Source organism: Lepisosteus oculatus, chromosome 2, assembly GCF_040954835.1.
Source record: "Lepisosteus oculatus isolate fLepOcu1 chromosome 2, fLepOcu1.hap2, whole genome shotgun sequence".
Lineage (NCBI taxonomy): Eukaryota > Metazoa > Chordata > Actinopteri > Semionotiformes > Lepisosteidae > Lepisosteus > Lepisosteus oculatus.
The window spans coordinates 25,406,055-25,432,499 of NC_090697.1; the positions used below are offsets into that span (position 1 = coordinate 25,406,055).

At 36.5% G+C, this 26,445-nt stretch overlaps 1 protein-coding gene across 3 annotated transcripts in view; it reads left to right on the plus strand.

The window, feature by feature from the left end:
* The window catches only part of ldah (lipid droplet associated hydrolase), a 113,519-nt gene that overhangs the window by 27,084 nt on the left and 59,990 nt on the right, over positions 1-26,445 (plus strand). For all 3 annotated transcript variants that reach the window (XM_069199119.1, XM_015357141.2, XM_015357145.2), the window contains exon 4: positions 11,813-11,947. In XM_069199119.1, the coding sequence (XP_069055220.1) occupies positions 11,813-11,947 (135 nt within the window). The remainder of the gene's footprint in view (positions 1-11,812; positions 11,948-26,445) is intronic.

The following is a 26,445-nucleotide window of genomic DNA, read 5'->3' on the forward strand; positions in this document are numbered from 1 at the left end:
TCTTTCCACAATCAGGAGACACATATTGCGGTTTTATAATTTTAAAACCATACTTTTCCTTTGCTTAGAATAAGATCAGCCTACTTGGGCCCTGGAATTTGCTTGTATATAATTTGTCCCATTTCAGTTTCATCCTACTGATTGAGACTCAGCCCACAACCAGCTGGACTTTGCTACTTGTAGCCAAAAGAACAAGGTTTTGTACTTTTTCTTGACTCCCTCCCTCCCAAAAGACAAAAACCTGGACGACAGAGTGAAAAGGTGTTTCAGTGCTATGGAATGTCGTGATGTATCACAGCACAAGGAAACAGGCATATCCTCAAAAACATTCCTCTTTTTTTTCCACGTGCTGACATGAATGTCGAGTTACTAAGTATAACTTGAAAAGTTGCCTTAGGAGTACTGTTGGTTTCTATCATGGTGAGTCTTTCATGAACAAAGCCTGGTGGTGTTGCCTATAATCTAGTCCTATACCCTCTGAATCCAGCTCATTATAAACCTGTCCAGACTGACATTCCATTTAGTGTATATATTTTTTATTGTTATGGTAAATTTAAATAGAAGGTCTTGTTGCATGGCTACTTTCTAAAATGTAAACGTAATTAAATTTACAGGTGTTCTTTAGTTCTTCAGAGAGTTCTGTGACTATGCAGCTTTTGCTTTTCCCACATAAATTCCTGTAACCTCAAAAAACATTTGTATATCACAGAATGATAGACTATGAAGGAGAAGTGTGCCGTGTGTGGAGAAGAATGTTTGCCTTTGATTGGTTTTTCAATAGTATTTCTGTAATCGACTTTAAAGGGTGGTTAGTGACAGGCTGTTTTATGCCCCACACTTGCCTTTTCTTCACTAGTTAAACAAATACAAACCTTGTGAGATGCTTTTCCAGGATTTGAAGGGTTTTCATTTCATTTCCCCTAGGACCAACAGCAGCATAAGAGAACTCGCTTTATTGTGGTGACCACTGAAAAACAATGTCATTTCCAATGGCAGGGCTGAAATACCCCTGTCTTGTGAACTGCCTTTAGAAGCTCTTTGAGCATATTGGAGCCATCTGGGAGAGATTTGGAACCCCAGTATGAATAAAAAACATACAAATGTATTTAATCAATGAAAGAGGCTAGGAGGGGCGGCAGTGGAGCATAGCTCTGGACCGTCTCGGCACAATCAAGAGTATCTGTTTGGCTTTGGAAAGAGAAACTCTCAAACCAGCAGAAGGCTTATTTTTTTTCTTCGTGTGGATTTCATAATAGTGAATCTGTAAGACACCTGGCAAAAACCCATTTGTATTACGAATATTATTTTAAGGTACTGTACAGTGATGGAGCTAATTGGTAGAAATTGCCTACAGCTACCTAAAGACAGATGCTTAATAGACAATTTTTAGTTCCATCAGAAGGAATGTGCCAAAATAAAATGAAACTCAAACTCTGATCGGAAAATGTGAGAGTGTACCATGAAAGTCACTGTGCATTGTTACAGATGTCGCCTTTTTATTTATATTGTATGTTTATCATGGAGCAACATTTTGTTAAAATTGTGTAGCTTAATGAAAGCTATCCTTATTGTGATGGGGCCTGTTTATTCAGATGGTTAATAGAACATAAGAAAGGTTAGAAAAGAGTTGGATGTACTGTATTTGGCTCGCATAGTACATTTGGTCACATCCAGCCACTTCTTGAGGGAAGCTAGATATCTGCTTTAAGAACATTACTGGTTAGTTTGTTCCATGCTCCCACTATCCTTAGTGCTTTTCCTCATCTTGAGATCACCCTCCCCTCCTGGCAGTTATTTGTTTTTGTTTTTATTTAATATTCATTTGACAGTTGTTGTCTGTCAGTGTTCCTCAGCAAACTTAATTATTTGCAAAGAAGAATGAATGAAAACTACACCATCCCAGAGTGCAAAGCTGGTAGAGGATGATCCAGAAAGTTTCAGTTGTAGTTGCTGTCAAAGGTACTTACTTCACGTTTTGACTCAAGGGAGTGACTACTTATGCAATCAACATATTTTAATTTTTGAATTTTGCTTTGTGCAGTTTTTGCTGACACTTAACTTCTTTCACCCATAACACTGTTCAGTTTTAGCATTCAAGTTTTGATTAAAAATCACTTTAATCAAAATAATAATCTCTTTAAAAAATGCGTACACATCATTTGTAATTCAAGCAGATTAAATATTGGAAGGGGTGCACACTTTTGCAAGGCACTGTATCCTTTTATCAATCTTTATAACCCCCTGTTTGGAATTATTAGTTGTTGGACCTTCCTCTGAGACACTCTTGAAAGCTGATTGCACAGTGGGATATGTGAACAGCTGGGAAACTAACATGGCTTTGACTGAACACATTCAGAATTCTGGGTGCTTAACGTTGTCCCCCAGGATACACCAGAATGACCTTAACGATGCTCAGCCAGTTCTAGCGTCCTGGAGTACTGGACCCAGCTGATCTAAGCAAGTATTTTTTTTTTTATCCAGTCGAGTCACCAACTTGATTTTAATAATTTTTGGATTAGAATTTGTTTTTGTTTTCATCCAAAAACATGCACGTAACATGTATGAAGTGCCAGTGATTAGATCAAAATCAAAGAAATATGAATTATTTGTTGAAAATGTGGAATTATTTCAGTTAATAAGATCTTTTCTGGTAGTGGAGTGATGTGCAAAAGCAGAGGAGCATCGATAAGAACTTAATGTAGGGTTACAAACTTGAGGAGGCCCTCTCATTATGTCTCCTATTCAACCCATCCTATTTGGTGGTAAGTGATAAGTTATCCAAGGGTCTCATTTAGCTGTTTCTTGAAGGAAGCCAGGGTATTGGCTTTGCCTCCTGTTCTCATTTTTAAATACTCTTTCACAATAGTTTCCACTGGCATCCTCTGGTTTCTTATTCAGTGTTTATTCACAGTGTTTCCTTGAACATGTTTCTTAAATGTGATGTGTGAGATATGGTATAGTGTTGTGAATATCATGGTATTAAAGTCTTCTGTTAATGGAATTACCACTCCAGATATTCTGCCTGTTGTTCTCAATGGCTGGTGTATGATATGTGGTATTTCACATATATTACTGTTGTGTGTTCCTCAGGTCACACATGCAAATAGATCCTAACTTCATAATTGCCTGGTATGTTGGCCTTTTTAGTAAAATTTAAAATATTCATCTGCATTATCCCCCTGCTGAAGAACATTGCCTTAAGGTATTTACAAGAAGGTCCTGTTATTAATCTCTCCTCCTCTCTACACCTTCTGTACACTTCAAGTTGTTTTGAAATTGTAGTTGTATATTGTAGGTCATTAATCAGTTTGGGAATGCTGCCAAACAAGTTAAGAAGCGAAGAACATTTGCAGGAGCAGGTGCTGTTCATCTGAAAATGTATCATATGTTTGCCCAAGTAAAAAGCTAGCTATTAGAAACGTTTTAGTAGAAAACAAAGGAGACAACATAGATTGCCTGAAAAACAGGATTTCCTGAAGCTGTTATTTTGGTACACCACTGCGAAGAGAATATTGAAACGTTGATCCATTGTAGATCATAGATCCTGCACGAAAGAAAGTTTTGTAGTTTGTTCAACCACATTTCTCAAGTTGATTAATGACCCCAGGATATGTGAGTGAAAATATAAAAACAATTGCAAAAACAGTGGAAAAGCACACAGGGGACTTTATAGAGAAGAGAGCAGGAGCAACGAGTAAGTTTATTCTAAAACACTGGCACTATGCATGACCTTTTTATGATTGAATATCCATATATGTAGCACAGTGACCATACTCTCCAAACCATTTGCATTTCTGACCAGTGGCCTTCTTTTATGAAATGTGGAATTGCCATTTAATTTTAATTTCACAGAGGTCATGGGAGGGGAAGTCCGTGAAATCAAGCCACACTAAACTAATGACGTGGCCAAGCCATTAACGTTGTTTCTGGACTTTGGGGCTAATTCTGCTCTCTGAGTGAGGACTTGTGCTGGTTGAGCCCAGCTGATTTGTGGGTCTTAAAACAGGCGTTTTAGTTCTTTGAAGAATAATGAGAAAATAAATCCAGAAGACTGCTTCAGGACTGATTGTGAAACTGGAACCTGAGGATGCAAGCAGAAATTAACAAGCTTTGCAAGATTTTGCTGAAGCAGTTTCCCTGGAGTTTTGCAAGAAAAGGCTAATAAGATCCTAGGTACCAAATGAAGATAGTGGGCTAAGCAGCCTCCTGTCATGTGTAACCCTTCTAATGTTTTTATAAGTCATGAGGAAATGCTTCCAACTACCAGGTTTTTGCGTCAGTTTTTCTAGATCTTGAACTTTGGGTTTGGTTATTAACTTTTCTGACCATTTGAACTTTTATGAATTTATTAACATTTCTGCGGTGAAATGTCTGCTGCGCAACTTGTATATATTCGCCTATACATCACATTACAGTAGTCATTCTGGAGACTAGTGAGCAGGAAGGGCCGCATCTCATCGCGAGTGGTTGGAACTCGAATTTGAGACAACATGGCAACTTAGTTTGTGATATGGTGACTTACAGTACTTCAACAAAGTTCACACTTTTTGTTCTTAATTCTAAATTTGTGTTTTCATATGATGTCAATGAATTTATTTTATTACCAAGATTTAATAACTGATCTAAGAAATTGGGACTTCAGTTCCCCTTTAACTTTGTCAAGCCTGTAGTACAATGACGGCTAAGCAGATCCTAAAGGAATACTCGTGCCTTGGTACTTTTTTTTGTAACAAACAATAGATTGTCATCAATTCTCATCTCATGACCAAGTTTCTGATTCCATACATTTCCACTAATAACAAAACGTTCTTTTTGTTCTTGTTCTTGATAGTTCTTGAAAACATTCAAAGGATAGAAAATAACTCTCTTGTGTTGTCCATTTTAGCTAGGGTTTTTATAGAAACTATTTTACTCCAGGTTCTTTCATAGAGTTGCATATTCTGTTGGCTTGCTATCTCCAGTAGGGCACAGTGTAGCTTTGGGATTTACTGTAGTCTAATGTTTCTGTGTAATGAGAAAGTGATGAATGTGCCTGGTGCTTGCTTCCTGATGTGTTAACGGTAATATACAGTACTTTGCAAAAGTTTTTAGACCCTTCCTATGTTCTCCTGTGTTGTGAAGTTACAAAATAATGTATCATTTCTTAAAAATGATACATGTTTTTTTATTCTAATATTTTATTTGAAAGCTGAGTGCTGAAACTGAATACTTCAAATAAAAAGTTAAGTTACAGTAAATAAGAACTAAAACTATCAGCAAGAACTAAAATAAATGTTGATTGTAGATGTATTCAAATCTGTAAACAAAGGTGGAAGCCTTTGGCAGAAATTTCGTCCACACTTTTTGGGGAAAGTCTCTTTGAACACTGGCTTGGTGCACGTTTTGCCCATTCTTTTTGGCAAATTTACTTCAGCTCTCTCAGGTTGCCTGGGGGTTGCTTATGGTCAGTATTTAACAGATTCTCAGTAGAATTTAACACAGGACTTTGACTGGGCCGCTCAAGAATTTTCACTTGTTTATTCTTAAACTAATCCGGAGTACCTTTGGCTTTGTGCTTTGGATCATGGCCTTCCTGAAAGTCCTTAGCAGACTGACAGAAGTTTTCCTCTAGTATTTGCCTTTAGTTGGCTCTGTCCATTTGTCCTTATGGTTGAGTCTTTGCTTAAAATTAACTAAACAAGGAAGCTTACAGAAACCAGTGTGTTTTTCAGAAGTAATAAAAAACACTATTAGTTCACACAGGAAATTCAACTAATTGTGTGGCTTATTAAAGTAATTTTAAACACCTAAATGAATTTTGGTTTGCCACAGCAATGTTGGAATACTCATGCAATCATGACTTTTCCATATTTCGTATTATTTATCTTCCTCTTTTTTTCGATTCAGTTTTATGATTGCAAGCATTAAAGAACATGTGAACATCTGCAAGGTTCTGAATACTTTGGCAATGCACTATGAGCATTAAGGCTGTTTGTTCTTATTTCAAAATAAAGTTTAAAGGACTAATTGCCTGTACACAAAAAACTCACACTAGTAACACATTTTCAATTAGGCAGTCCATTGTTATTTAAATGCATTGCTTTCAATTGGTAATCATTATATTTGTAACACTTCAGCTGTAATTTCATTTTAAAAGTAAAATTAGTAATAATAGCAGTTATCTTTAGGTCATAAGCAGTCTTAATTTATTACACTTGTAACTCCCCCTTAATGTAAACACAACCATAAATAATTTTCAAAAGGGCATCAGCCCATGTCAAAACAGAGAAGGTGATTGACCCTAAATTAGGAAGGCCAAGTTACGTGTTGCTGCCAGCAGCAGCAAACAATGGTTATTTCACTGGAAGGTGCTGGAGTGAAGTTTTTCAAAGATTTATTAGCAATTTTTCATTTGCATCACTGTTTTACGTCATTGATTGCAAGATCACACAGGGCTTGGATTGTTGGAAGAATAACACATGCATCTGTTTCCTAAGAGGCCCATGATTGTGTTACTTCTCATGTCTGGAGAAGTTTCTCTTGTCGTTATGTTTAAAAATGAACAGGGGTTTCACCAAGTGACCACACAGTATGCCTTTGTTCTCAGGCAGCTGTGTATAAAGATGCTTTGTGTCTCCTTCTGCAAAGCTTATCTTTGTAGGTTGCCCAAAATAAACCTCAGGTAGACTATCCCATTTACCTGAGGGATAAAAGTCTTCCTTTGTCCAGAGAAGACATTAGTCACAAGTGCCGTGAGCTAAATAAAACTCCAAACCTGACAAGTGCACTGTGAAGTGTTGGTCTAATACACACAGCTAGATTGATGGCAACGACCTGAGAACTTCTAAAGTTAATGTATCTGGTACTGTGTGTTCATGCATTAGAACTACAAAGTGTAGAAGAAAGTACAGACTTTCTGTACTTAAAAGGGAAAAAAGAACAGAAAGTCAATGCAAATGGATAGGCAGTTTGCGTGATGACAGAGTTCCAAGGAGGAGGGGTGCTTTTATAAAGTCACTTAAACACTTTCCTGCAAAAGTAAAACCTTTTAGTGCATCATGTTACAGAAAGAGTATGTATATGTAACTCTGCAACATTTGTCATTGTTTGGTACTGTAACTGACTTGGGTATTTCTTCCATTTCTTCCATTGACGAAAGTTAATGTTTCATGTTAACATTACATATTACCCATGCAACCTTTTTCCATGAATGTTAAATATTTTTAATTCACTGAATACTTTTGCGACACCCTGTATTTGGCAAGACCCTTTCTATGGTGTCCCATTTTGTGAAATTTCTTCATGTTTTATACTCAGTTTTTTTTTAATTAATATTAATTTCTGAACAGAACAGCATTGCTGCCTCACAGCACAGCGGCCCTGGTTCAACTTGACCTTGCTGTCTGCATGGAGTTTGTATGTTCTCCCCATGTTTGTGTGGTTGTTTGCCGTTGGCTCTGGTTTCCTCCCACAGTCCAAAGACATCTTGGTAGGTTAATTGGCTTCTGAGAAATTTTGGCCCTGGTGTCTATGTTTGCATGTTTGTGTGTGCCCTGTGATGGACCAGCATCCTGTCCAGGGTGTACCCTGCCTTGTGCCTGTTGCCTGCTAGATTAGGCCTCGGCAGGAACTCAGAACCCTGAGTTGGATGAAGTGGTTAAAAAACGGAAGGATGGAATAAGTGTGTTTAATTTTTTTGTAATTCACATATAATTGCAAGACCGCAATTCTGGACAGTAAAATGTTATTTTGGAAAACCAAAATAAAAAATGCAGCCACAAGGGATGGTATGTAAAATGTAGTTTAGAAAGGTTTTCATATAACAGGAAGGCTTTATAGTGTCTACCATAGAAACACTATATCTAAGGAAACAAATGACTTACAAAAAAGTAAGTCATAATGAATACCGAAGCTTTTCATAATATTGATGGTTTGGTTTGTGGTATATTACGTGGTATCTCTTTAAAAAATACTTTAACATTTTCATGCAGTACATACATATGTATTCATACTTTAGTCTACTGTTACCCACTTAATGTTAGTAGCAGACTACTACAGATGTAATACTTACCAATTCCCTTTTTACTGGCTACAGTAAATTCTGTGTTACTTTAAATATACAGTAAATTATCTTTAACAGTTATGTCAGAGTGTTTCTCAGTGGCAGCCTTTATTTTCCCTGTTTGAATGGGAAACAATATAATAAAAAAAAACATAATTGTTATTTATTCAGTGGAAGTTTCTCCAATTTTGGTTGTGCGTCCAAACTGTTGATAAGAAATTCTTGTAAATGTTAATGTAAATCTTCATGGGCTCTCAAGAAATACATTTTAAAGGGCTGTCAAATACTTCCTTTGTCAAGTTCCAAATTTGTTATGGCCTTCTGGAAATCCGTTTGCTTTTAATCTCTTGTTGTTTCTTCCTACTAAAATATTAACAAATCTAGATTCTTTTTGTTGTCCATGCCAAAGTATACGAGGGAACGAAAACAGTAATTAGAAAATGATTGCAAGCTTGGCAGTCGACTGAACTTATTGAAATGTAATGGTACCGCACATCTGTAATTAGTTGCCTTTGAGTTTAAGGTTTTCATGGTAAGATTTTAATTTAATGCTGCTAAATTATTGGTAATTCATATAATAAGTAAAAACATTTATTTGAAAAGTAAAGACATGGTGGAATCCTTGGAATACAGAATTCACATATATATCTTGACATATTTAAGCCTACTTACAGTGCATATCACTGACTTCAGTGTATAAAACTTTTAAATTCCAGAGTAGCTTTATATATTCTTCATTGTATTTTTTTGTGAATTTATACTCTCCAATATGAAGACTAAAAGTTGTCAAGATGAAAAGAAGTAAAGAAAAAACCTCCTTAGGATCTAAATGAAAAAAGAAGTCTAAAAAAATTATATAAATATAAAAGCGATCATGACATTACACTAAATAAAGAAATCAGTGTTGGTGAGAAAGAGACAGTTATGCAACAAATCACAGCAGTTGAAGGGAGTTATGTAAAGAAAGTATAAATATTTGTATTAATTTTTATATTTGAACAATGAATGGAGTTTGTCTAACTATAACTTCCAAAATATTTGTGATAAAAACAGCAACATGGCTGAAGGAGTGTTCCACATGTGTAGCTCCAGGAGGGCAGGACAAGATCGTGAACCTGACCTGAACGCTGATGGCTAAGTGCAGAGCCAAGTGTAACATATTGGATTCTCTGTTTCTTTCCCATCAAAACTGGGGCTCCTTAGTGTATTAGTTAGAGACAAGGTTCTGCAGCCATAGCTTTGGACTTTAACAAGGGGTCACATACTTTATCCAACCTAGACTGCATGTTTAAGCGATGTGTTCAGTACTGACAAGAAAAAGTATAATTGTTTGTGTGTTATTAGTTTAAGCAGATTGTGTATGCCTATTATTGTGACTTAGTTGAAGCTCAGAGCACATTTTTATGAGTAATTAATGCAGAAATCCAGGTAATTGTAAAGGGTTCACAAACTTTTTCTTGGAAATGTATCTAGGTGCTGTCAAGACATCCCATCGAATTTTCCAATCCAAGGGAAGTACGCAAAAGCTAAAAAAGCTGAGGTTAAGGTGCGTGACCCTTGCAAGGGGGAGACAATCCTTGTAACATAATTCTGGGAAGAATATTATCCTTAACAGAAGACTGCGATTGCCCAGCAAGGGGTGCTCCTCATGTTTTATTGTACTTTCAATTAGTGTGTGATCAGTGTGTGATAGCCTCTCAACTACAATTTAAGTAGTGGAAAGTATGCAAGGAGTTTATGCTCCATAACCTATTTTTTGATAGGCTAAAATCACCACAGTCTCCACAGGAAGCAGCTAAACCAAATGGACAGGATTCAGGGGCAGTTTGAAGCTGTGGAATTTTGTACAGGATGGAACCTATCTAAGGATGTAATTCTGGAAGTGAAATAGAAATACGGTGGCATAACTACTTGAAAATCAGGTGTAGATAAGAACATAAAAAGGTTACAAATGATAGGCCATTTGACTCATTAAACCCATTTGCAGTTATTAATTAATCCAAGGATCTCGTCCAGACATTTCTTGAAAGAAACCAGGGTAATGGCTTCAACAACATGGTTTGGTAGCTTGTTACACATTTCCCACTGCCCTTTGTGTAAAGATGTTGCTCCTGTTTTCAATTTTAAATAAACGTCCACACAGTTTCCACTTGTGTCCTCTGGTTACAGTATCACTCTCAATTCTTAATTCTTGATTTGAGTGCTTAGATGACCTTGTGTTTTTGAGGATTTTGAATTCTTAAATCAGGTCACCATGTAGTGCTCAAGACTAAAAAGTCAGTGTAGGACATCCGCTTAACCTACAAAATGTACCTGGTTGAGCTTCTCTGGACTGATTGTAAAGCAGCTTTTCTAGAAAGTGTTGACTGAAATTATACATTCATCCATTTTCTAACTGCTTTAACCAATACAGGCTGGAAGAGTAGCCAGAGGCTATCCCAGCAAGTAATGGGCACATGGCAGGATGCACCCTTGATAAAATGGCAGTCCATTGCAGGGTACACACAGACATAAACACGCATACAGTCACACCAGGTCCAATTTTCCCCCAAAGCGAATTAAGTTAACAGTATGTCTTTGGGCTGTGAGAGGAAACTGGAGCATCCAGACGATGCCCACACAGAACATGCAGATAGTACTCATGGAATTGAACCCAGGACCTAAGTGCTGTGAGGCAGCAATGCTAACAACTGTGCCTCCATGCCACTCTTACAATTTTATTCAAGATTCTCATTGAGGTCTCTCAAGTATGTATATATTTAACGTATTTAAATGTAATTGTAAAACTTTCAATTTTATATTTCCTAGCATGTTAAGATTATTTAAATTATGATAGAAGAAAATAGGAGTGGAAGCAGCAGCTTTTAGTTAAAGGAACAAGAATTCGGGACAAAGGAAAGTGGGTGGATCTTGTTACTGCTCAAAGGATGAAAGATCCAGTCAGAAGGTCTGAAACAAACCCTGGGGTTACTCTGGTTGCCTTTTATCACCACAGAATAATATTTCATCTTGGCGGTTCTGAAAGCTTGGCGATAGAAGTTGATCTGCTCAGTTCAGATCTCCCAATGAACTGCAGGTCAGATGTTGACAAAACCATAACCCATATGTACTTTCAGATGTATTAAAAATTACATTATTTGTGTGCATGGACATGTATAATGGTTAATAGTGATTTTATCTATAAACATCATGATGACTTATTGATTTGATATTACAGTTAAGCCTTAACAAGCCCTTAATAGGCATTTGTTTGCTGTGTTTGCTGTAAGTACTTTGGACTGGAGCAAGTAGCTAGTGCTGGAAAACTTTTTTGTTTGCAACTTTAAGTTTTAACCATGTAAAAACAAGTTATTTGATGCTTTTCTTGCATAATTCCAGAAACAAGTGATTCAGTGTATGTAAATGTTAGACAAACACATTGTCATGTTTTGATGGGTTCATGGCTTCAGACTTCCTTTTAACAAAATAATTAATTTATAAAGGCATTGCATGCTTTCATGAACTGTTCTGTGTCTTGCACCAAATATCCCTTCTGTGGTTTATGTTTACTTGAAATCTTTGTAATTTTCTTGGCTTGGATTCAAAGCAAATAGTGTTATTGGTTATCTTGAAACTGGATAGCTGACACTTTGCTTGTTTCATTCAGGAAACATAACCCTTGCAGGTTACACAGTCAAGAAATTCTTCTTGAGCAGCCTGTGTTTGTAATGTAAGTTCCTGACCTATATTCTTCCGAATTGACGTTGTGTTTTCTGCTTGATGTTTTGACAGGGAACCCAGGGATTGTGGGCTACTATGAAACCTTCATTCAGACCTTGTACAACAAACTAGGTCAGAAATATCCCGTGTGGGCTGTTAGCCAAGCAGGACACTGTGTGCCTCCAGACAACATGGATATGATCGAAGGTAATGAATGGATTCTAAAAAATGACTGTAAATTCCATAATGTGTGAAAGAGATGTATGCCTTCACTTACAAAACAAAAAGAATGAGAAAAACATACTTTAAAAGACAATATAGGGCAATCTGGAGCAATCTAGTTTTAAGTACCAGTGACCTACTGTGATTTGAAAGCTGACATACCACATGAAAATATTTGAAACACTTTACATTGGTACTGTACATAGCATGGTACAAGCACTTTACATTGGTACTGTACATAGCATGGTACAAGCAAAGATCAGATCGAGGCCTCCCTATGCAGCACATACTACAGTAACCCATCAAACATTTATCTGAAACACATTCTGTCACACCTCATTCAGTACTGTTTGAACTGAACTCCAGTTTTAGCTTATTTTTTACATTTGTGAGGCACCTGCAGTTCCACAAACATCTGAATGTAATTAAACTAGAGAACAACTATGTTATCTAGGCAGTTCTCTTATTAAGACACCAAAGCATAACAATTTGTTTTGTTTCACAAACATGTTGTGTTTTGACAATGTTTAAGTGAGGGATGTGTAATGGAAATAACTACCCAGAAATCAGAACTGCTTAGTCCCTGATTTCCTTTCAGCTTCTTTTCTATACTCATCTTTTTGTACAGCACCAGCTGTACAGCATCGTTTCTGCGATATATCCTTCAATAATTCTTTGACAACCATTGATACCATCCTAATTCCAGCACTCTCAGTATGTCACCTTTTTCTTTTTAAGTGGTCTGTCTTTGTCTTTCAAACCTTTTCTTCGGTTTTCCCCTGAGAGAAGAATGGACAGTCCAGTCGTCTTCTTCCTGGTTTGCTCTTCACTTGGTTCTTGAAAGCACTGCTCGTGCTCATCACACTTCCCTTGAGCGTCTCATCAAGTCCTCATCCTCATTAATGACCGGGCATTGAAGGCTTCAGTTAGATTAACACTATATGTTCGAATGGCAGTGTTCTTTAAAATAATGAGTTGGACTCAGAATTTCTCTCTTGGTCTTCACCAATCATCAGACTGGGAGTGAAACGTTTGTTAGCCCAGCTTTACTTAATTGTTCTAGATGAGTGGCTAATTCCAAGCAGAGCATATTGTCACAACTCTTATCTCTCATGTGGAATTTCATGTGAACCAGTTGTGCCTCCTTTGTAAGTTTGTTTTCCCCGCAATCAAAAGGTGGCCATCTTGATTCCAGGCCACAACATTGGGCTTGGGTTTTGAGCCCAAATAGTGGCTTTCTCATAAAGCCACCTCTCATTACCTCACAAATGTTTCCACTGTATTGTATCATTATTAACTTTCAAATGACAAAGTGATTTACTTTTTGAACCTATTTGAGCCTATACATCACACTTTCATTACTGCTTTTCTATGAAGAGTCATTCATTTTGCCTAGTGTAGACTTGCATTGTGCTTCCAGATAGCCTTATTGGCATTTTAAAATGTATTTGTGTTCTACTTACACAATTGTTCCCTATAACTACCTAATATAAACATGATATATATATATATGCATTATATTATTATGTTATACTCTATAATATCTGTCATGTTGGCATTACCTTCTAAATCCTGATTTTCATCATTTACCTAGATGCAATGTTTAGAGCACAGGTTCAGACAAGATGAGAGCATTTTCTGGACTACATTCCCAAAAAGGTTTGGAGGCATGAGCAGTTGATCCCAGTCACCTGGCTAGTTGTCAGAAGACCAATGGTCAGGTGACCATGTAAAAGAAGGAGAAAGGAGGGTTTCTGAGTCAGTCAGTGTACATCTGCTAACTAGGGATCAGGGATCTCTGGATGCTTGGAACAATATTTTTTAGTGAAGAATCTCCGAGAGGCTTAGTATGAGAAGTGTCTCGGGGAGACTAAAGATATGTGAATTGTTTGTTTTGAGGCTGGTAAATAGCTTATTTGTCCAGCATTATAGTTAAGGATGGAAGAAATCAGTCAAGCTCAAAAAAGAGTAAGGGATTTGTTTTGTTCTTTTTGGTTTATGTTGGCTGTTTCTTCTCTGCCACGCCATTATGGCACATCCAGCAGACTGTCATTTCATCTTAAAGCAGATTTACAAGCAGATCTCCCAATAGACACTTAGAAAAAGTGTCTCTTTTATTAGACAAACATTGGTAGTGGCCAAAAAAATGAAAACAGCAATGTAAAGTCACTTAATAGAGTGTTGAGCTACCATGTGTGGCGAGTACAGGTTGTATGCTCCAGTGACTGGAATTTTGCAAGATGGATGCAGCATCATTATTCCATGAGAAAGTCAATAAACCTGTGCATGTTGTCCCTTAAATGCTCAACTGTGTTCAGATCTAATGACTGAGAAGGCCATGATATACCGTATGGATAACCACTGGGCAACCACACATGCTTTGTTGGTGGGAGCATTGTGATCCTGGAAGACAGCCCTCCCAGCAGGAAAGAAATGCTGCAACATGGTTTGTAGGCGATTACTCATTTAGGAAGTGATTAACACTAATTGATCTTGCCTAAGGGAATTAGCGCACCCAAACCATGTCAGAAAAGTGCAGTCCGTACCTTTATGGAACCACCAGAACCCTACTCTGTTGGAACCAAGCATTTAGGGCTATAGAGGTCTTTGTGCAACTCGTGTACTATTCTGTCAAGAACATGGTAAAGGACAATCCGTCTGACCATGACACATTTCTCTACTACTTAGTAGTGCACAGTATTTGCTCTTTGCTCCACTGGACTTGCAAACATGCATTGTCAGGCGTGATGAGTGGTTTGTACACTGAAATTCGACTGATATCCCTGATTGATTCAATTCTCAGATTGAAATTTGCAGTCAATATCAATGAGGAGTAAGTTATTATTGTGGAAAATATACTGAGTCCTTGTAAAAAAAGTCCAGTAATATTTGCCATATTAGATTAAAAGAAATATATAAGAATGAGAGGCCTTTTGGCCTAACCAGTTTGTTTGACTTTATAGTTGCTAATTTATCAGAGAATCAAATGCAGTTTTTCCTTGAATAATGTTTCTTAAAAACTTATTACGCAGGAGTAAAGCAGGGCTGCTTAACCGAGTTCGGTGATCAGATGATCTTCATGCTCCTTCGTCTTAAAAAAACTACTTTTTAAATTTCAGTTGATTTAGATGTCACATTTGTTATTGTAATTTCACATTTTGCATGGTACAGTAAGTAGGACTCATCTTACATTGTTATACTTAATGAATATATGGTATGAGGTGGGTAATATCACAATAAAATATCTAAAGTTTTTTCGGCCATGAAGTCATCATTAATGTGCAAATTACTAGGAATGAACATTCTTTTATAGTTCACAAACCATTCACTTTCTTGCCAAAACATAATAATATGTCGATATTTGGGAAGTAGAATTTATCTACTGTGATTGTTTAGTGTTTTTTGAAGTTTCAGAATAAAATACAAAAAACTGTCTGAGAAGTATTGTAATAACTAGTGCTTTTTACAATTTTTTTTCTGACTGATTTCAATTATATGTAACGTACTGAATTCTCCTGCAGTTTATTTCAGCTACAGTGAAGAACATAAGAAGGGTTACAGATGGCAGGAGGCCATTCAGCTCATTAAGTCTGTTTGGTAGTTTGTGCTGTAGTTAATTGATTCAAGAATCTCATCCGGCCATTTCTTGAAAGCAACCAAGATATTGGCTTCAACAACCTGGCCCCCACACACTAAATAAAACGAATATTTTAAGAATATAAAATTATGTTTGGCTTATACTACGCAATTGCAGATAAGTACTGTAAATATGCTGTAATAAAATTATGCTTATTTAGACTAAATTGAGGTGCTCGGCTTCAGCAGTAGTATAATCATCTATAATCCAATATGTCAAGTGTGTTTTGCCTGTGTTTTAATAATGGAAGTAAACTGATGCATGCATTTCTATACTATAAGCATCACCAACACAACTGATCTGAGCATCAAATTCATCTACAGTATTCCTTGAATGAAGTAATTGTGATTCAACAATATTGCTGGGTAGCTTCTTCCAGACTCCCACAACTATTTCTGTAGAGAAATGTCTGCTGTTCTCAAATTTAAGCACACTTACCCTTAGTTTCTGCTTGTGATATTTGGTTCACATTACACTTTTAATTCTGGAGAAGTCAGAATTAAATTAGATTGACTTTGTCAGTGTTTCTCAAATGAGAGGAATCAGGTCCCCTTGTAGTCTTCTTTGCTCAAGCTTGAAATTATTCAGTTCAGTTGAATGATTGAGTAGGATGGTATTTGAACCTGGGAAAGTACATGGTTTCTCTTCTGTGGACTGATTTATGATTTAAAATACTTGTGTGTGTGCAGCAGCATGTTTATGAAAGTGTGTCAAATAACAGACATTTAAAGCATAAGCCCTGTAAGGCCGTGCTGTAATGTGCTGAAAAAGGGTTTTACTAGTGATAGTTACTCTAGTACTAGTTCTCTAGTACTATAGTTGACAGGTGACTAGTTATTCTTTGTGGGTGATGGGGCACAAAGTTCCATAAGAAAATCATACGCCCCCCCCACTGAGTACTTTTAAGTCTTGCCGTAATCTTGCTTTTTTCAGTAAGACTTTTAATAATTGTTTTATCTTCTATATCTACTTTGATTTATTTTATAATAATCTTGCCTTTTATTGTTACATAATGTACTATAGATGCTTTGTAAAGAGCATTATGGTGATTCCTTTTAAAGGTGCTACATAATGTTAATTAAAGTGAAATATGATGCCTAACACAACAGTATTACCTCAGAGTATTTTGCAGTAGCAGGATTTTCCCTTATCTAGATACAGTACAGTACAAACTCTCTTTGACAGAAGGCATGAAAAAAAGAAACATTTTCACTGTAAATTTTGTTCATGTTGTGACAGCAGGTGGCAGTAATTGATTGAATTGTTTCTTTTAAATGACAAAACTAGCAAAGTCTTTTAGACTTAATTTGCTTTCTTTGTTGAAACAAGAAATAGTATTTTTTCAATTTAGACAATTTAATATAGATTACCAATTTATTCTAGAAGTACAGAATCTAAAGTATTTTACTCTCTTTAATAAAAATATTAGAATTTGTCTGTCTCCATACTAGAAATGGGATCCTTCTTTATAGATTTATACAATTAATTCTAAACTTTAATGAAATATCTCCAGTAGTTCTTTATGGAAATATAGTTTTGGAGATAAATTGTAGGTTGCAAGACAGTGATCTACATTGTATGAGCAAATAACTGTAAACATATTTGCAGATATGTGGCTCTCAAGGTTTTGAACTATTGTCCAAAAGTTGATCTATGAAATAGGCTTAAGTGGACATCAGTTTTACGCCATCAATAACTTGCTGTCTATGTTAAATATAATAGGAACATGTAATCAAGAACTATTCAAAAGGGCAAAAAATACTACGCCTTCAAAATCTAAATCTAAAGAATCTAAAAGGCAACTGCAGTCTGTATGCATGTCCCATCTTAAGGAGCATAATGTAAGGATGAAAAGAGCTAGGATGTAAAACTGACTGGATGGGGAAGTTGAGCCAAAGTGTCTTTTCCTGTTCCTGAAGTGTCAGTATGTAACATTACAGTATATTCTGCTGTAAAGCACTTCAGACATTTTTACTGTGCTCTGTACGTGGGAAAGACATTACCTAGGCCTCACCTGAAAATGTGAAATTGCATGCAGATGTATGAAATCTAAACGTTGCCTGCCTGGGATAATCTACTAGATATGACTCCACATTCTGTTGAAAGCCAGGTGGAAACTGTCCATTTCGGCCAAAATATCCCTTACCACATACTGTGAAAAGCTAATCTTTTTCAATAATGTCAGTTGTGAGTGTTATAACAGAATTGAATCCTATTGAATATGTGATTAATTGGATAGAATTGATTAAATTTATTGTAGTATTCACGCTACTAAACGCAAGCATTTTGATCTACAGATGTATAAAATATAATTGACTTTTCTGTTGTTTTGTTTTCTCATTATATGGTCTTGTAGCATTTTTAGGATCATAAACAGGTGTGTTGAGCTTCTGAGTGTGACTGGAATGTTGTGATATGCTTATCATAACCCTTCACGATGAGATCCTTACACTTGTTGATTACAGAGATAGTATCAACCAAAAAGACAGAAAACTGAGACAAACAGACACCTTTTAAAACATTCCTGAAACACACAGTATTGGTTAACTTATCATAAGATGGATACGTATTCAAAAATGAAAGGAGGTGGTCCTAATTTAAGCCAGCATCATTATGAAACTTCATTACATGGGTCCTACTTTTATTATGAACACATGATAAACTCTTTTTAAATAATTAGAGTCTGAAATTAGATGTATTAAGGCAGTTCCCAGAGGCATTTAATGAAATTTAGGACATGTGTGTCATGCTTCAAGAAAGAGCAAGTATGATTCTGACCTTGACATTTTGTACCATTTCATCGACATCTGCTCTTGTTCACCGAAATATTAATAAGGTTTGTTCTCTGAGCAAACTTTTTGGATCTGCTCAAGTGTACAATCACAAGAAACCTTACAAAGTTGCGAGTCTACAGAAAAAAATAAATAGATAAAACAGAACCATGTAAATGCGGACTATTCCAAATCAGAATGAAAAGGACACCATTAATGATGGCCAAATTATAAATAGACTAAGTGAAACAGTTGTCCTCAAGGACAGGTTATTGTATGAGTAGGGTATATCAGAATGTGTTTTGTCACTTGTCACAAAACTCTTGAAAGCTCTGCTGATATTGAAGTTTTCAAAATATGATGCATTATTTTAGTAAAAAAAAAGATGACATGATTTCTTAATAGTTCAGGTGGGTAGCTGCGTCAGCATGCGTAGGCTGCACACCTGAAGAAGGCTCCACGGCCGAAACGTTGTGTTCTCTTTCTTCTTTTTTCAGCATGGAATAAACCTATTACATGATTTTTTAATGTTCAGCTGGCTGTTGTCTCAGATTCCTTGATTGGTTTTGCAAGTGCATTGTTTTTTTTTCTTACTCTGAATTTTGTAAACATGCAAATCTCTTGTATGGACTTAAGAGCATGTCTTTAAAATGTGAACAGGACTGGGGTTCATAGAGATTGCATTCACCCTTCAACCAGGTATCCAGGTGTCTTTATTTCATATTTTAAATAATTATAATGCTCATTTCAAATGTATTATTATATTTGCATATATCTTCCACTTAACCCTTCATCCCCTCCAGGATGAGTGTACAGCTATAAATGTAGGTTTACAGTCAGTTTTTATTCTTTGTTTTATGTAGTAAATGTCATGATGAATAATTCATCCTATTTACACATAATGAGTAGTATTGGTCAGGGTGCTAGACCATTCAAATTACATGACAGTGTACTACTTGGCAAACTACTCAGATTGCTCAAGTAAGTGCTCTTATGTATAAATGGATTATAATAATGTCCAGCATTGCATATACTGTATATTGTAGCACATTTTATCATAAAGGATCTCAAACCACTTTCATATGAGCCATTCTGTACAAAAAATATAGTGTGGTTTGGGTAGAGAAGTTAAAATTGGATTAATAGGGAGCTTTAGAAAGTCCAGATCCAGATTGTAATTTAGGTATTAATTCAGATTTATTACACCTTCTGGTGCAAAGTGCCAAGGGATCATTAATGGCCAGATAGTAAGGATTTTGATTCAGTGGTACATTCTACAGCATACTGTCCCCAAGCCCCACAGTACTGAGGCATTGAACTTGGAAATTATAGACCAGAGGCAAGAGTAACAATTACTGGTCTTCCAGCACTACTTCAAGCAACTACCTAGTTTTCCTTTAGAGAGGTCTCCCATCCCAGTACTGGCCCAGCCTTGCTTAGCTCCTGAGATATGATGGGACTAGGCTGCAAAGCTGCCAGTTGTGTGCTCTCCAGGCTGCATTTGTAAATGTAAATTGACCTATCTGGTTAAATCAAGTTTAAAACAATGAACACAGCCAATAACAAAAAGCAGTAGATTTAGTTATGAATTTTTCTAGCTTGTTTTGACTGTATTAGCATGTTCATAAGTACACCTTTTCAGTCTTTAACACTTTTGCTTCATTGTACCTCGATTAATGTTGGAATATTCTGCACATTAATAAGAGAAGTATGAAAAATCAAGTTCTGTAATTAAATTACTTAGTTCAGCCCTTATGTTATCACTCGGGACGGGGATCAGAATACCTCCTGGGTATCCCTGCCTGTCGTAAGAGGTGACTAAAAGGGTTGTGTCAGGAAGGGCATCCGACGTAAAACCATCTTGCCAAAACCATGGTTGCAAAGAACACAAAGCACATTTTGTCTTGTGGAAAGACAGAAAAAAGATATTATCCGGGTGGCAGTACTCAAGGATGGAGAAGGCAGAGTCTTGATTAAAGAAGAACAGATCAAGCAAAGATGGCTGGAGTACTTCAAAAATCTGTTAAATGTAGAAAAATGAGAGGGAGAACCTAGTGGAGGCAGACGTAGTGTGTGGACCAATCCAAGAAATTTCAGTAAAGGAAGTGACAGAAGCTATCGAGATGAAAGTGGGCAAAGCAACTGGAACATCAGGAATAGCAGCAGAACACTTGACTAAGAACCTCGATGAAGAGGGGATTCAGTGGCTGATGAGATTGCTAAACAATATTGCAAAGGAAGAGAGAATTCCAAAAGAATGGACAAAAAGCAGTATGGTTACCATCTACAAGGAGAAAGGTGACCCAATGGAGTGTAAAAACTATAGAGGAATAAAACTTCTGGAACATGGATTGAAAATCCTGGAAAAAATTCTGGACAAGAGACTCAGGAAGATAGTCAGGATACACAACTCACAATTTGGATTTTCAGCGGGGAAAAGCACAACAGATGCCATTTTTGTGATGAGACAGTTACAGGAGAAGACACTAGAGAAAGGGAAAAAGCTGTATGTGGCCTTTCTGGACTTGGAGAAGGCATATGACCGTGTGCCCAGAGAGGTGGTGTATTGGTGCTTGAGGAAGAAAGGAGTACCAGAAAGCATGGTGAAGCTAGTTCAAGCAACCTATAGAGATGCAACTACGAAGATGATAACACAACGGGGAGAGACAAAAGAGTTTGAAATCACAGTTGGAGTACACCAAGGATCAGCACTAAGTCCTTTCCTTTTCATAAACATTATTGACACACTGATGATGATGTGGCACTGATGGCAGATTCAGAAGTAGAACTACAGGAGAAAGTGTTCAAATGGCAGAGGAGTCTGGAAAAGGGTGGACTGAAAATGAATGCAGAAAAATCTGAAATAATGGTAATGGAGAGAAGAGGAGATACTATGACCAATGTTGAGGAGACAAATGGAGGAAAACTGAAACAAGTTGATGGCTTTAAATACCTTGGATCAAAACTGGTAAAGGGAGGAGAAACACTGGAGGCAGTAAAACAAAGAGTGAAAGCTGGATGGAACAAGTGGAGAGAAATAACTGGAATAATCTGTGACAGGAAAATTCTTAGAAAGTTAAAGTGCAAAATGTACAAGACTGTGATTAGACCTGTACTACTATATGGAGCTGAATGCCTGGCAGTTAGAAAGAGGGAAGAGATCTTGATGAGAAGAACTGAAATGAGGATGTTGAGATTGATTCTGCAGATTTCAATGAAGGATAAGATCAGAAATGAAGAAATCCGTAGACGATGTAGGGTGGTGGATGTGGTTGAGAAGATGCGAGAGGCGAGGTTACGGTGGTATGGACATATCATGAGGAGGGACGTTGAGGAAGTAACAAAGAGGGTAGTGGAATTTGAGGTGGAAGGTAACAGAGGAAGAGGCAGGCCTAGAAAGAGATGGATAGATTGTGTGAGAAAAGATATGGAGGTATGTGAAGTGAGTGAGGAAGATGTGCTCGACAGAGACAAGTGGAGAAGAGCAACCAAAGCAGCTGACCCCAGGACAGTCTGGGACTAAGGCTGTGAAAAAAGAAGACGAAGAAGAAGTTCAGCCCTTATGTCTCAGAAAAGCGTCAGACCTTCTTACACTAGGCTCATTTTCATATTGTGTCTCTGTCTTCGGGACTGAGGTGATTACCCATAAACGTTTCTGAAAGGTTACATTGATTTGTGCTTGTTTAAGATTATATTCAACGTCAAAGGTAACTTTTCATGTTCTCTGAAAAAGTGAGCCAGCTGCATAAGAGCACAATGATACTGAGCACAGAAGAGGCTGTATAGTGTCGAAGAAAAGTCTTCACTCAGGTTAGGTGTGGTCAAGCAGAGTCCCTTTATACATCCGCATGGGGAGGATATAATCATGCAGATCTGAGAGCAGCCTCTCATACAGATCTGTGAGTAACCTCTCCACCGAGATGATAAATGCAATGAGTTTTATACAGCAAATTCACACAGGAAAGCTCATTCTAAGTTTCCATATGAGGAGTTGTTTTTCTCTCTACAAACATTTCTTTGTAATTGACCACGTTCTTCTTAAGAAGCAGTTCTACCTTGCATATAGATAAAAGGAAGTATATAAGTAAAAGGTGTGAAATGAGCTACACACTTTCCGGTTTGTAATATTAATGTCAAAAGGTCAAATAATATGCTTGAATTATCCTTTTATACTGTTGCTAAGCAAAAAGCATATGAGCTAATAAAAATAGTCACTATTTTATATACTTAATAAAAAAAGGCAAATGCTAAAATTCTTCCTCAATAGCATTAATAGGGTTTTCTGATAACCTTTGATGCTTCTGGTAAATTTAAATAGTGTCAGTGATTAACAGTTAGTACAAATTAAAATCAAAATCAAATCTTCAGTTTTGGAAAAATAAACAAAAGCAAAGAGTCAAGTATTTAAGTTTATATTTAAAATCTTCCAGTGGAGTGACTGTTCCTGTGGTGGAGCAATTTGTGCTTGATGTTTTTGATTACAGCAAAAATATCTCTTAATACAAACATGAGGAATATTTCACCCTTGCCAATGTCAATAAGTCTTTCAGGTCAGGGTTTCCGCCTCCTGGGCAAAATTTCATTCATTTTGTCAAAAAGAGTTTGCAAGGCTGCTGCTGAAAAGCAACTTTCCTCTTTGATATGACTAAATTGCCCTATTAATGTCCAGACTAGTAAAGCATTCGTTCAAAAAATGTTGTTTTCCCCTTGGTAGACCAGCCAACGTTTAGTTCCATGGCAAATATATATTAATGAGACATTTTTTGCCTTGTTTCTGCACCCAATTAACCTGCCCCTTCAGATCAGCTTATTTACTTATTAGGAGGCTTTTGAACCTGGGATTCTGGTGACCACTTTACACATCTTTTAAACCATAAAGGTACACAACAAATTGTGAGAACCTGCTAAAATAAAACTACATACAACATAACCATGTTTACTGTAATAGATTTTGAAGTCTTAATTCATCTTTCCCCTCCAGTTTTCTTGTGGAACGTGATCTAAATTAGACTGACTGACAAATCACTAAAATGACATTTGTTCATTCTGATTCACATTAACATTGCCCAAAGGTGTTCATGCCTTTTAATTCACAAGAAACATTGACATATTCTTCAGTTCTCTTTTACACCTGTATGAGATACCTTTTAATTTTAGGGTACAGCATTGCAATGCATCATGGATATTAAAATATAAGAAAGGACACATATGAGAGGAGACCATTCTACACATACTGGACCTTTACCTTTCAATAGTTATAGCTTCAAAATGTGAGGATCTCATCCAGACATTTCTTAAGAGACCACAGATGGTTGGCCAGTCTGTTCTACACACTTGGAACGATCTGTGTGAAGAAGTGTCTCCTACATTCAGTCCCAAAGGTATTTCTTCGTAATTTCCATGTGTGGCCTTGACTCCTTGCTTCATTTGAACCAAACAGTAGATTAATCACTTTTTGATAGACTCTGCTCTGCTCGCTGAAAGACTTAATTCCACTTTAACCTCAACAGTGTTCAACTAGTTTGTGATGCCACTAGGGGCATCCTGGTCAAAGTCAGCATGTGAGCCTGGCTCGAACCTTCAGTCGTAAAGCTCCACCTGTGCTTGAATGAATGCCTTTACCTTTTAAGCCGTTCAGGAGTCCTGATTAATTGCTTTTTGATAGGATTTATTTCATGATACATCTGTAGTATTACCCCTTGCCAGCTGGTGCAAAGGTAAGCTGAAACAGATGCTACATATTTTTATTTTACCCTTGAGTGTTTTTACTCTTGTCTCAGGGTTGTGACTATACACAGCACATATAAAACTTTTTTTCCAAAATAATTTACCAACTTGAGTGTATCTGTTTTCACGTTCTGAAAAGTTTGAGACACATGAATCTTAAATGCAGAGGTGATATTTAGATGGTCCGTTTCTTACAGCAGTAAGTAATTAAGATGAAATCTTCTTTCGTTTCACCATTTGTCTTATTTAAACATTTTTATGCTCAGCATGTTACTTTAATTCATTTTTATTAGTGCTCGCCATGCTAGTTTGATTTCTTTAACACATAGAAAATCTAGTAAAAACACACACACAGCACACATTTCTTACACTTTTTCAGAGACTTAAATCGTTCAGCAGCCTGCTCTAACATCTAAGCAGACCTGGCAAAAAGTTCACAATTTTTTGTGGAGGATTTGTCTTTGCCATTTACTGGTCTTTATTGTCCCATTAATCACAATTTGTAATTGTTTTGTTTTTCTGTTATTCCCAACCCCCTTCTCCACATTTCACTTGTTGTGTGTAGCCAGGTTTTAATCGGATGTTTGAGAATTCAAGTTTCATATCTGTACAAATTTGGAAATGTGCTGTATATAAAGGGATTTTAATTTACCTCAGTGATGTCCCTCTCATCTAGAAATGTTGGATTTTGTGCTATTTGTTAGGGCTCTCTTATTATTGCTGCAACAGTTACCGTGAAATATCTATTATATTACGTACCTAAACAAAAATAAACAGACATAGCTTTTGTTGGCCTTTACATAAAAAGGACTTAAGTAGTTCATTGATTCAGTCATTGAAGAGCTCTGGTCTGTCTGGCTGGAGTGTTGATCTGGAGTTACGTAATGTGTTCTATTTCTGGGTGCACAAGACGGCTAAATTGTGTAAGAAGTACCATCTTTTCAGGCTTGCTTATACTCCTCTTTTGGAGCTTGCTTTGGGTAGTAGAACTGCAAGACTTAAAGTGCCTAGAAAACAGGTATTGCAGCTTAGACCATCATACCTGTCAGTTTCATTTAAGACAAGTAATGATAAATGATTCCTTTGTGTTCAGTAATATACAGTGTGTGTGGAAAATGCCATCCATTGGTTCATCTCTCCAACACCACTGTCTTTGTAACTTTTTTTCCTACTTTGATCTTTTACAACAGTATCTTAAATAGCAAAAACATGCTTTTGCCACAAGCATTCATTCTGTAATTCAAAGGTCACACAATTTAATTCCGTTTTGATCAGAAGCCATGTTTTTCCTTCCGGATGATTAAGGTATTGTATTCTACTTTATTTCCCAAAGAGGGTAACTGAAAGTGCTAACCAGTTCCTTATCATAAATCAGGGGCTCATGGTTAGGTATTGCTGTATTTTTTGATTAAGTGGGTTTGTCAATTGAAAAAGAATGTCTAAGTGATTTGAATTATGAAAGTACTTACTAAATGTGTAATTAGTTCTTTACATATCCTGTCTGTAATTTTTGCAGCATGTATAATGTGCTACTTGTTATGCACCTCTTATGGTCAACAGATGGTAGAGCAGACTTTTTTCCCTTCAGAAATGACTGTTAAGATGCTGAAAAGTGAAACTGTTTGAACTGCAACAGCTACTGCCCATCATGCCCTGTGAAATTTTGTCTTCAACTCCTGATGTTGGTTTTTCCTTCTCAGTTAGATATTCATCTCAGTGCAAATGAAAATATTGACACTTTTTCCATATGATTTTATGAAGACATGGGGTGAAATTCAAACAGTTCTTGTTGTTGTTAAGCTTTGGGGGTTTTCCTACATTTTTGTAAAACCTTTGGGATAGAACAGATTTTTTGTCACATATAGTTTAGCTCATTCAAAGGCACTTTATAAATTACATGAAAATATAATCTTTTGTTTACTTTCACTATATCTTGGTTTAACTCTTTGAAATTATTTATGTTTGTGTCAAAATATGTAGAATGAGTTCTTTGCTGAGCTTTATAAGGTTTAACTTGGTGGAAATTTGTTTTGAAAAGCTTTGAAGACTAAAGCTTTAATCTCTGAGATTTCCACAGCAAAAATCTTCTGTTCTTCCCCCCTTACCACCGATAAACATGTACTTGTAAGTACTTTTTTCCCCAGAATGACTAAGTCAAACTTAATTATACTACTTTTAAAAATTTGCAAATTATGGCTTATGAAAGTATTATGATTACAGAAGACACTGGACAGCGGACATTAGGGAACATTACTAATTATATTTAATGTCAATAGGCCAAATTTGTTGTGTTCTGAGTACAGAAATTAATAGGGAACAGACAGTACACCCTACAGTACAGTAATAGA